Source organism: Stegodyphus dumicola, chromosome 8 (genome assembly GCF_044657685.1).
Source record: "Stegodyphus dumicola isolate Sdum_Otavi_A_Nest chromosome 8, ASM4465768v1".
NCBI lineage: Eukaryota > Metazoa > Arthropoda > Arachnida > Araneae > Eresidae > Stegodyphus > Stegodyphus dumicola.
The window spans coordinates 29,889,163-29,902,766 of record NC_140775.1 but is presented as its reverse complement, the minus strand read 5'-3'; the positions used below and the strand labels follow the sequence as shown (position 1 = coordinate 29,902,766).

General features: G+C 31.3%; 1 protein-coding gene across 4 annotated transcripts in view; it reads left to right on the top strand.

Annotated features, from left to right (window-relative positions):
- Nucleotides 1-13,604, top strand: part of ChT (choline transporter) — a 298,521-nt gene that overhangs the window by 203,353 nt on the left and 81,564 nt on the right. For 2 of the 4 annotated variants that reach the window (XM_085821702.1, XM_085821699.1), the window contains one exon: nt 2,470-2,714. The exons of the other annotated variants lie outside the window; for them this stretch is intronic. In XM_085821702.1, coding sequence (XP_085677828.1) covers nt 2,470-2,580 — 111 coding nt within the window. In that variant the 3' untranslated portion in view covers nt 2,581-2,714. Of the gene's footprint in view, nt 1-2,469; nt 2,715-13,604 lie in introns of those variants that run through there. 4 annotated transcript variants of the gene reach the window in all.

The following is a 13,604-nucleotide window of genomic DNA, read 5'->3' as shown; positions in this document are numbered from 1 at the left end:
TTCCAATGATTAGCTGCTTGCGCACCTAACCGTCTGAAATCGATCTCATAAATAAAGAAAAATATATATAAAAATTTTAATCAGCAAGTATGTGTGTGTGTAATTATGGCAAAGCCTCGAGAGCTATCTGCCTAAGGGGAGGGATAGCCTTCGTGGAGGACTTTCTAAGGGAAACTGGCTCGTATACACGTTACACATGGGGAAAACCACGAAAACACCCATGCAGCCAGCCCGTTCGCGGGATTCAAACCTCGGACCGAACTACCAGTGTTCAGCGACTTTACCGCTCGGCCGCTGGTGGGCCGCAAGTATGATTTCATAAAAATATTTAATTTCTAAATATGTAGCTGATGATTTAAATGAATTTTTATTTAAATCAATCAGATTAAAATTAGAAAAAAAAAACATTAAGAACTGCTTTACTGTTTTTAAATCACTCGGTTTGTTACTGATATCATATAGATTAAATCTGATAGATTATGCCTTACTGAACGGCAATACGTTGGATCATGGAAGATAAACATTTTATTTCATGCAGTGCAAATATATTGCTTTTAAATAGTTGTCTTTGTTTATTAGAATGAAATGCCAGAATGCAATAGTTTCACATATTGGAGACAAAATTACTTTATGTCGAACACTGCTGCCACTTCTCGCTTTCAAATAATTGAGTTTATTAATAAAAATTCATTAAATTCGTACAGAGTATTAAATAAGTCAAAAGCAAATTCTTAATTCTAAATTCTGTCTCCCATGTGCAAATATTCTGGTTGAGAACTCCGTGAGTTCAAAATTTGGCAGCTGTACGTATCACTGTTTTTCAGTGATGTGAGAAACATATAAACATGCAAACAGATTCTACGTTATTCGATAGTAATACGTAATAAATAAGGCCTTTGTACAGAGTAGGGGGACTGCAATAGCTGTCCAGGAGTTTATTGATGAACTGCATCAGTTAAAACTTGTTTTGATCTAAATCAGTGTTTTGAATCTGTGCTCCATCGAACACAAATAATTCTCGAAACCTATCTTTGTAATCCTCCTACATTTACAAAGCAAAACAAACAAAACAAAACAAAAAAATCTGAAAGCTTCCAGAATTTGCATTACGCTCAAAGGGGCGTTTCAACATTTTACGTGTTACCTTTATTTATTAAAAATCGTGTTCTTCGCGTTTAAACCATAAAATTCAGTTCAACAGCAATATCGCAAAATAATTTTTAAATGAGCATATCGTTAGAATTTCCGATACACAGTCTCACGCGCTGGAGATTTTTTTTTTCCTCCGTACAGTGCTCGCTTTGAAGTCGTTGAGTTTCTTAATCAAAAATTCATAAATGCTTTACAAAATATGAAATAGATAATAAAACAAATTCCAACTTTGGGCTTCCAGATGCCCACATTTGGGTGGAGACGTATGTTATTCAAAATTTTATGTCTCTAGTTACCGTTGTTTTAACACAATGCGAGAAAATACATATATTTATGCAGATTCTTCACTATTTAATTTTTTTAAACATAATACAGGGCGATAATATTTGGTGGCAACAATTTCAAAAGTGATTCGCTGTTTATTAGGAATCGACGCAAAATGCCAAAACGAAATTAATAGCCCTTCTAAGTTAACGCTCCTCTGGGCTAATAAAATTCAAAGTAGCTTCATATATTATGCTATAGCTAAAATTCTCAGAGTTTGGACATTATACTTGGCAGTCATCTATCCCTTTACTCTCAAAACTGACATTTTATGAAATTTATCACTTACCTACGGACTTCTCACACAAGTCTTAGCGACAAAAGAGAGATTTAAAGTACTATGATTGTAATGCTTCTTACTAGTATAAATCCGAATATAGAGGAGCTAGCTATACAAGAAATGACAGGATGATCTATCTCATTTAGTTAATGAATACAGTTTAACAAAATTCTGATAGTCGTGAGTTATTAAAAACAATTCTAAATTTCCTTTATTAATACTGTTACAAAATTAAACGTGTTAAATCATTTCTAATGTAAAAATATTGCTTTGAAAGGGGGTAAGATTACGGTAGTCTGCAGAATATACCAATTAATAAAAGTGCTATTGGGGAAAAAAGTTTCAGAAACGCTGGTCTAAGCAGATGCTGCCCCCCCCCACCTGAAAATAAACAAACTAACGAAACCGAGTCATCAACGATATCTTGCAAACTATAAAACAGTCTTGAACAGAACTTCCTATGTGAAAATTTATCAATGCGATTTTTTATAGTTGTTGATACGTATTATTTATTTCTTAATTTGGTTTAAATTAAAGACTAAAGGAGAAATTTATTTTACGCAGATACATTAAAAATAATAGTCGAAATTAATATGTTCAGAAACCAGACAGTTAGAGCATGAAAATTTCAAATCACAAATGAAAAGAGATTCGGGTAATTTTTCTTCATAAAAGGAATTAATGAACTGCGATGTTTCCTTTCTTTTTCTCAGTTTCCTCATGCATCAGCGAAGTTAACGCCGACCAAGTGCCTCCCATCCGGCAGCCAAAAGTGGTTCTGCATGCCAGGTGCGTCGTTCGTCTCTTTTCCACCACAACCTTGACGTCAGCAACAGGTGCGGTGACGTTCTATGCCAGGTGTGTGCATGCGCAGACTGGTCTTTCACCTTCTTGGCGGCAAAAAATCAGTTGTGTGTCTAGTTGAAAAGTTCAGCGCTCTTTTTTCGCTTTTTGCTATGCCAAGAGATTTGAATAAAAAAATTAACTATTTTTTTTGGAATGTTTTGAATTTTAATTTTGAAAGCGTCTAAAGAACTAGATATTTAGGAGTACTAAAAATGCACAAGAAAGAAACTGCAGCGAATATTTTGAAATTTTCAACAGTTTTCATTTTAGTTTTAAAATTTAATTAAATTTACTTTTTTTCGCAAATTGAGTTAAATTTAAAATTTTGCTATTTATTTCGAAAATTCTATTATATTACTATTACGTTAAGCAATATATTTAATTAACAGATAAAAAATATTTTATTTATTTATTTATTTATGGCAATATCCGGGACTGCGGCCGAGCGGTAAAAGCCGCTGAACGCTGGTAGTTCAGACCGGGGTTCGAGTCCTGGTGAACGGGCTGGCTGCAGGGTCGTTTTCGTGGTTTTCGTGGTTTTCCCTATGTGTAACGTGGATATGAGCCAGTTTCCTTTAAAAAGACCTCCACGGGCATCCCTCCCTTTCCGTGTAGTGAGCACGTAATAGGCCAAAAAAAAAAAAAAAAAAAACCACGTCTAACGCAGATATACTTTTACAGAGATTAATCTCTTTATGCTGCATATTTATAAATCTAATCTCTAGAACATCATTATTTCATATTCTAGTAATTTATTTTTAATTTTAAATTTGGTTTTCCACGCCAAGAACTTTAAAAAAATTAAAAGTTTCATAAAGCATTTATTTCAGTAAATAATAATTGCATTACTTTTTTGTTAAAATAAGCTATTTAAAAAATCAGATCCGTATAAGAAGGGACTGAAAGAAGTAAAACATTACCTAAGATTTTTAAAACAAAAATATTGCTTTGAAATTCGTATTCTAAGAGATTTGTAATAATAAAATTAAAATTAAACATTTATGCAAGTTCGCTACAAATAAATATGTTAATTAACTGAACCATCATATTTGAAAATATTCAACAAAGGTGTAAATTTTTTATTTTAGGCAGCGTAATTAGAAATTGCCTTTGCATGGCATTTTTATAATGCGTCTTCATCAAAATGCTGTTACTATAAACTTGAATATTGGAAAAAATACAATTAAAATACTGATAATTAAGATAAAATAAAATGCCGAACAAATATTAATTTAGAAGTCAAGCCACTATCTTATCTCGTTCATTTGTGCTTTGGAAGCTGAGGATGATAGTTCGGTAAACCATCGAAACTAGTCCTGTGAAACTAGTCCTGTGAAAATTTTCAAGTATAACGCTGATTTTTGTTGTTTGATTTCAAAATTAATTAAAGGACTGATACTTTAATTTAATTTAGAGCCGGTGAAGTATAGCTTAATTGTATATGAAGTACGTTAGAAATATAAAATTACGTTTGGAAGTTGAAGCCAGCATAAAATGGTTTTCATTGTTGCAAATTATTATGCATTGTTAATTTTGTTGCATTAGAACATTTCGCTGGACTATAACATGCTATATTACAGGTAACTTATTTGATAAATTGAAGGTAATTGAATAATTGTTCTCAAAATTATTTTAATGATGTCATTACAATATTTATTAAAATGTTAAAATATTTAATCGTGAGTAATGAATAGGTTCGTGCATTTAAGTGCAATTTACAGCTATAATTATTCGAAAATATAAAAAAATATTTATTTATAAAAAGTTTAATTTTTCACGAGAAAATGATTATTTTCACCAATACATAGAAATACATAGAATGCTTACATGGGCAGAAAATTCTGAAAATCACAATTCAAGAAAGAAATTTTGAATAAAATTAATATTTTTATATATAACTCATTTGTCTTGAATACTTAAATTAATCTGACTATTTTTGCTATGAGATCTCTGTTAATTTCCCCCTTATTTGGATGAGATAGATGCGTAAATATTAATTTAAAACAGGATAAAATTTAAAAATTATATTTCAAATATTAATTTAAAATAGAATTAAAAGTTTTAAAAATTGTATTCTTATGCATATAAATTTAAATCTCTTCAATGAGAAATTAAAAATCTTCTAAATTAATTTTCTAGAAAATTTCATATCTAAAATTAATGATTTCTTCATAACACTCGAGTAAAAATTCAGAAGTTTGTATATGAGAACAATTATTCATTCACACATATACACACATTTTTACCACACATTGTTCCTAAGTTCAGAATATGCACCTCCCAGGGCGTTTGTTCTACTGAAAAGTAGCAGTGATTTCTATTAGAAGGAATACATAACGAGAGCTATGAGGAGGGCTGCGGTAGATTTTATGAACAGAGATACCATATTTACTCACGTATTTTTGCTCCTTTTTTTTTCGTAATTTTATCACACGAAAATTAAGAGCAAAGCCGTAGCTAAGATTTTCAGGGACCGGGCACAACTGAAGATTTCGCGCCCCCTTCAGTTTGTCAAGAATGAGATATATTTCATTCTAAAATTTCGTAACATCAATTTGATGCCCCTGGATGCTGTGCCTGGAGCATATGTCCCCTTGCCCCCCCCAGCTACACTACTGATCAAGACGGGAAAATTATGAGAAATTTAATTACGATGATTGTGGTTGCAGTAAGAACATAAATGAAAAGTATTAATGTATATACTACAAGCAATTATTACAATATTATTTATTTAAAGTAATCTACATTCCAATAAAAATGCATAGAATAAGATTAATAATACAATAAAAATACGTTAACATACATTAACAAACTCTAGTTAAGCTATCTTTATCTTTTCGTCGTTTAACTTGACTATTGTCCCCTATTGTTGTGCACTGCTAGGACCTAGCCTTAAATCATTTAATTCTGGAAATGCTGTTTGCGTTGTCTGCTAAAGCTTGCTAGTCGTCACCATCGTTGCTGCTGTCATCGTCTTCATCACTGTTTAGTTTGTCTTCTCACATGCAGTTACCTTAGAATCATCAAGAATGTTAGATATCCCTATTTTCTTGAAGCACTTTACTACTATTGCTCATTAATTAAAGCACATGCACAAGAAATACACGAGTAAATCAATTAGTTAGATAAAAAGGATCACTACGGCTATGTATTCATTACAAATTTAGGGAATCTCGCTTTAAAATTGAAAGCGAAAAAGAGAAAAATTACGTTAAGTTAAAAAATGTTCAGAAACTTTTGTTAAAAAGCTAGAGGGGGGATATGCGAATAAAACGATAAACGTACATACTGTAATTTTTGTTTCCCAACCTGTTTTTATTTTCCCTTTAAATCAAAGTTATTTTGTAAAGATTTTAGGATATTTGGAAGCAAGAGATATTAAAAATGAGCAACGCCTTCGTCGGGAATCGAACCACGGAGATCTCGAATACGCGCCCAGCTTGCTGACCAGTACACTACGAAGCCATGCTAAGGAGGCGGGAGAAATACCTTATATACTCCCCTTTTAAAGGGCGACTGTGGTTTTTAGGGCACCCAATCGCCAAAATCTGGGTGTGGAGAATCATCATCCACCACCCTTTTTAGTGCGGGCGCCACTGCAGAAACAGTATGATATTTGGAAGCAGGAGATGTGAAAAATGAACAAAGCCAAGAATCGAACAACGGACCTCTGGAACGCGCGCCAAGGGTACAGACCACTACACTACGAAAGCATGCTAAGAAGGCGGGAGAAATACTTATAATCTAACATTTAAATTTTTTTTTAGGCTTACCTTTATTTTTATCGTGAACACATAACTAGACTTCTTTCTACTTCTTTTGTACAAAATAAAGGAATTACTGTAATCGTGAAAAATTTCGGGTATCATATTTCTACTCAAATATCCATTTTGGCTGCTGTTGAATCCATATGAATGATTACTTTTACGTGATACCTGTACATACGGGCAGCATAAAGGACTCTTTAAAAAAAAAAAAAAAAAAAAAAAAAACAGTATTTTAAAACAGTAAAAAAAACAGTAAAAAAACAGTCAGAACTTTTAACGCCCGTTGGAACGAAAATTTTTTAACATCAAGAAGTGTTATAGTTTTTTTTTTTTTTTTTTTTTTTTTTTTTTTGTTTACTATAAAAACTCTGTTCATCATTTTAAAAAAATGTTGCTAATTGACTGTATAAAAGATTTTTATTTCAGTTGGATATTATAAAAGTGAGTTACTCAAAATTACATGAGTTAATGATTTAATGAGTCATTTTATTTGAATTTTTTAGCAACAGGTTTCAAGTGTTAATAAAACAGAAACACATATTATACAAAATTAGTAATTGACTCTTGCCAAATTTCGCCAAAAAAGAAGCTTGTAATATTAAAAATCTTGTTTTCAGTTTCCCGTATCATATTTTCATTCTAGTGTTAAGCACTTATGAGCCCGCCATCTGTGTAAATGTTCTTCCATCATTCCAGTTTTTAGGTAAGATAAAATAAATATAAAAAAGATAAATTAAGAATAAGATAAAACGAACAATAAGATAAAAAAGATAATAAGATAAAATAAAGAATAAGATAAAATGAGGAATTTTTAAAATATTATTGTTAAATAATATTTAGAAAGTTTTAGCTACTTTAAATGACCTCCGTTGAGCAATGAGCCAATAGAAAATTCTTCCTAATTTCCCTTTTACTAAAACTGAAACTAATTTGAAGCTAATTTTTTTTATATATTTCGATGCTTCTTAAAATTGTATTTTCTAATATTTTAATCGTGCTTCTTCATATTCAGTTCCAAATTATTTTAACAGTTTCTGTCTTAGAGGTCGCTCATCAACAATTGACATGAAATTTATTTAAAAAAGTACCTGACAGTATTAAGCACCACTTTAATATACTCTTCTTTCTTACTAAATTTAATACACAAAAAAATGTAAAACCTTAAATTGTGATTTGAACCTTATGTGGAACAGATGCCATCCTGAATGAAACCTCTTCTAAATCATAAAATATATTGCAAATCAAAATCTGTAAATCTCATGTTAAAGGTAAAAAAATTACAGACGAATAAAACTTGACCTATTTATATACAAGTACACAATGAACTCTCTTCTTAGCAGTTGGGAATGCTGTTTCAATTGAAATTATTTATGAGGTCAAAAGGAAAAAGAAAGCCTTTATTTTAAGATCACGTTAGACACTTCGATCAATATAATTCGTTCGCTATCGAAGGGGTTGTGATCATAACGAATATAATAGTGCAAATTAAACAGACCTTGTAAGTAACAACGGTTGATCTTATTCAGGACGAACAATACATATTTTTTCCATACGTAAGAGCGGTCAACCAAAGAAGTCAAATAATTCGTTTAATGCTTAAATTAAAAACGTATAATACAACATTTTTCCCTTCTCAAAAGCGTATTACAAAATAATTGAAAAAAAAATATCAGAGTATAACAGAAAGTTTAAAAAAAAGTATATGGCAACATAAATTTACGTTAACTAAAATAGGACCTATTACCGAATACAATAGTAAGTTTTTATTCTCTAAATGGAATATTTCTGTTTGAGTTAAAATTAGAAAACCTATAGGCGTTTCGTTCATTAAGCGTGCACATACGACAGAAAATAGCTTTGGAGTCTACTTAATGTTTTCCCATCAATTTGCAGCAAAATTAAATGTTTACAGACAATGATAATTTGCATATTTCTCGAGAAAAGAAAGCAATTTAAAAATTTGCGTCATGCATTTTATTTCTTATTTTTTAATTAAACCACTCATTATTAGTTTCGAAATATAACTTTATAATGATTGGATCAATTAGAATACAGTATATATTCCGACGTATAATGCGCACTTTACAAAATATAAGTTCGAAATTTACGTTTGCGCGTTATACGCTGGGTATAAAAATCATAGATTTAAAAATAAGAAAAAGATGAGCATAAAAAAATTAGATTTCTACACATGTACACTGCGCAGCAAAAAAAAAGGGGGGGACTGTTCTATATCTCTCGTTCTACTGGGCCGATTGACGAAATTTAACTTGCGTTTTTCATGTCTCGAAAGCTCGACTTAGGATATGTATTGCATTTATACTTAGTACTTTTTCTAATACAGGTATATTGACACAAAATCGGACTTTTTCTGAAATGACATACTTTTTTTTTCCATATTTCGATTCTATGACTCAAATTATGCCAAACTGCCATGTTTTGTAAAAATCGCACTAGTAGTTTTTAAAAAATTAACTCTCAGAATTTTAGCCCCTCAATGTTAATTAAATTTTATATATATTTATGAATACCTCTTTTTTTAAAACTTAATTGATTCCTTCTTCCCGAATTTGAAATTTAGGCTTAATCCAAATATATTTCACTCATTTTTATGATTTATTTTTAAGATTTGTATTTTTAAATATTTTTTTATAAATTTCTCGAAAACATTTTTGTATTATAATCTACATAGTTTTTAACATCTTCTTAAAGTAGATGTATTTCTAGGCACACCTGCAAAAAATTAGAGGTTTTTATTCAAAATTTTCTAACGCGTTTTGAAATTTGGTATCTTTTTTTTTTTTTTTAGCGATAATAACGTCAAAGGTAGGTTACGAACATTGTTAAAATTATTTAAAGTATGAACGATGCCTTTTTTTCCGCTCATCTACAATGCAGAATAAAGAAAAGAAAACTAGGTTGCTATATATTAAGAAGTTCGCCAAGTAAATTATTCTTGACACAAACTAAAAAAAATACTCCAAGATAAATTTTTGAATTTCTCCGTAAATTTCGCACCAAATTTTACAAAATTTGATATTTAGGCATAATTTGAGTCGCAGTATCAAAATATGGAAAAAAATGGAATGTCATTTCAGAAAAAGTCCGATTTGTATCAAAATAGCTGTGTTACAATAACGCTATATATAAATCTAATATGTATCCTAAGTCGCGTTTTCGAAACATGAAAAACGCAGTTCGAATTTCGTCAATCGGCCCAGTAGGATGGGAGATATAGAGTTGTCCCCCCTTTTTTTCCCGCAGTGTACCTATAAGGTGTTTCTCCCACTTTCCTAGCGAGCCTTCGTGATGTAGTGGTTCAGCACGCTGGGCCGGTCTTCCAGAGGTCCGTGGTTCGATTCCCGGCGAAGGCGGTTGCATATTTTTCATCTTTTCTGCTTCCAGTTAACCTAATGACTCTACATTCCTATATGAAGTTTATTTAGAAGAAATGTCATACATTGTGAACTTAAAAATTTTCATTATCGGATAATATGAAGAGTTCATCATATTCGTCTTGCGTTACATCTTCAGCTGTTACATCATTGAATTATGTTTCATCTTCCCCATCATTATTACTCTGATCCGTAAATAAACATAATTTTTCTTTTCATCTACATTGTTAGATATGCTAAATTTTTTTAATGAATTTTGAATTATGTCGGGCTTAATTTTATTCCATGCCTTTATTACCCATTCACGCACTATTTCTAGAATGGAATGACACATTTTGGTCTCCTTTGTAAATATTTCTTCCCCTTCTTCATCACCTTTCTTCGAATGGTTTATTGCTATATACATCTAAAGGCTGAACTAATGGCGTTAATCCACCTGGAATAACTTCCATGTTTGTTTTGCACACTTTCAACAGTTTCTTCTTATTGTCCTTTAGATGGGTTCTGAACATATCCTAAATAAAAGACTTTTTGGATTCTTTAAGGCAACAGGATGCTTTTGCGGAACATTTCTTATTCAGAATTTTAAACCGTTTTCTTCCATTCATCCATTCTAATGGACATGAATAAAAACACTATTTGGGAACTCACATTTTGGCATAGTATTTCTTTTAAAAATAACCATGGATTTTAATTTGATAGCACCCACTCAGCAAGAAAGCACTGCGGTGGGGTAAGATTTTTCATGAGTTGTTTTATGTGAACCGTTTTTATACCTTTCACATCAAATTTTTATTTCCTAACATATCAAACATTACTGGAGTTTCATCCATATTTCCAATATGTGACAGTAAATATTTTTTTAAACTTCGTAGCTCAGTAACATACTACCGGAAACTGATTAATTTGTTGTCCAAATCTTTCGGCAGCCATTGCAAAACTTTTGTTTTTTTCTGGCAGAACTAAATTATTCAGTACCATAAATCGACTACACGAGTTGCTTTAATGTTTTCATGTTCATTTTTATTCTTTTTTGCTCACTTTAAGGCAAATAAACGTATACTGTCTTGCAACAATTAATCCATTCAGACGATTTTCTACAACCCAAACAACAACACTTTCTTCTAGGATAGGCTCTTTCTCTGTTTCTTGCACAAAGCACATTTATTCTTTGATATATTATTTTTTGTGATTTCATTTTTCTTCCACTCACGTATGGAGCTTTTACCAGCACCAAACATTATTGCTTCATTACAATTTCCATTAAATTAATCTCTATTATTAAAAAGAGAAGAATTTGTAGGTATATATGAATGTTTCTGATATTATGAAGAAGCGCCAGCAGCAAGAGCCACCAAATTTTCTTCAAGCTTGTTTCTTATTTATTTACTTCATACTTTATGCGAATTTAATGAATTCTTCACTAACAAACTCAGTGATTCCAAAGCAGTTCTGTTACTGCTATGCAAAGCCTATGGTATTTATACTTCAGATCTAATCAGAAAATCCTAGCGATGTTAAAAAAAAAGAGGTGGCTTTTCTTTATCATTTACACACACAACATTTGGGCTGATGTCCCTTTGGATAAAAATATTTAAAAACAACGTCTCTTTAGAATTTCCGATAGAGAGTCTCTCGCGCTGTAGATAAAAATGTCTTATTTCAGTGCAGTGTTGCTATTGCTGCTTTTGAAATCGTTTAGTTCATTAATTAAAAATTCGTTTTAAAGTTTTATAAAATATGAAGTAGACAGTAAAACAAATTCCAAATTCGGACTTCCAGGTGCCTATATTCGGGTAAATGACTACGTTATTCAAAATTTGGTGACTCTAGGTACCGTTGTTTGTTCACAATGCGAGAAGCATACATACATTCATGCATATTTTTCATTACTTAGTTTCTTTAAATATAATGCAGGACGATAATATTTGGTGGCAAGAATTTTAAAAGTGAAACGGACATTTATAGTGAACGGACGCAAAATGCCGTTTCGAGGCTAATAGCAAGTGAAGCTCTGCCAGAAAAATAAGATTATAGGGGAAAGTTAATTTAAAATTGAGGTAAATGGCTATCTCGCTAAATTGGCCAGATATCGCCAAGCTGGTGATGGTTTTGGCGAGAAATAGCCTCGCCAAACTTGGCAACATTTTAGTCCGTTCATTTTATAACTGTAATTGGTACTGTAATTCATCCTTACATGTAACTGTAACTGTATCCGGCTCGCATATATAAATGTAACCGTATATATTTTTCAGTAATTTCAAGGAATGGAGGTAATGGAAATTTCACGGCGGCAAAAGGAAAACGATATAAGATCGGAGAGAACATTAATTCAGTTTTTCAGTTCAGAATAGATTTCGAAGTAGTGGCAGATCTCCGTGCGAGCCTCGTTCTTTAGGTGCGCTTTGCATTGCGTTGTGTTTAACATTCTTAGTAGTTACAAGTGGTAACTACTGATTGTGCTCCATGATACTCAGTGCAGTTGTACGAGTTCGTTTGTGGAATGTTCCAGAACTGTAAAGTGTTTGCTTAAATGTTTGCTGAAAAATAAAAATTAATTACAACTTTTTCACAAAGTTGTATAAAAATAGAATACATTGAAGCGAACTTAAAATTCTTTTTATTACAATCTCATTAACGTATTATAAATGAAGAACCAATTAGTTCAATTAAAATGATTAAAATTGAGAAGGTATTATAACCGAATTTATCGGTAACAGTTATAGAAACAGTTATAGAAACAGAAAGTTATAGAAACAGAAAAATTGCATAATTTTATTACCTTTTGCATTTTAAAATGGCAACAAGAATATGCGAATTGCTTTTTCCATGATTTCCGTTAGATTTTATTATTGCTTGCATACAAAATGGTAGCATTTTTACAACGAAAATTAATTTCATCAATATTTCTCCCCGGCTTCCTTTGACTTTCCCTACTGCATACTAATTTCTGCATTAAAAATAACTTTCTAATAACCTAAAAAAATAACAGACCTCCAGTTTCAAACGAAAATTATAAAAATTTCTTAATGGTGTATTTTATGACTTACTCAGCAATGATATTAATCAACGGTACGGACATTAATAATATTATTAATATTGTACGTAACGTCTAATAACGGTCTTTATCGTTTAGTTAAAATAGAGATGTCAGTAGTATTAACGAGAATTTCAAATTTAATTGATGTATTATTATAATTTGGAAGATTAATGAACATTTCGTGTTTCGTGTAATGGCAATTTCTCTCAGAATATGTGCCGTGTAAACGCTTAATATTAAAATTCGCTAAAACTGCAACTGCCTATACTTTTTATTTAATTAAATTTGTTATTTTAATTTTCTTACTTTTTAAAAAATTAACCGCAATTTAAAAACTTATTAATTATTATCTAATAAAATTCAATTAAATGGTAAAAGTCGGTATAATTTTTCAAAAAAGGTTAAACAAAAGTAGTATAAAATACGGGTTCTGCTGCACGGGGTGTGGGGTGTGGGCGTGGTCAATGACGTCACACAGAGGGCGGGGCCAAAGACAACGTCATCACACTAAGAGGCGTGGTCACGAGTGGAGTTGAGGTGTTGGTAGACTGCTGATTGAGTTGTAGACCTCCTGCTTTTCATTTAAAGTTAGTTTTTTAAAAATTGGCAACGGGAAATATTTTCTGCATCTTAATTTTGATGATATAGTGATGCTGCCCTCTCTTGACTAAAAAGTGAATTATATGTTTTAGAAATATATTTTATAAGTCTGGTGTTAAAATTATTCAATGCGCGACTCTGAAAACAATGTAAAAGAAACAAATATAAAAAAGACTTTCCTTTAATGATAGTTCATCATG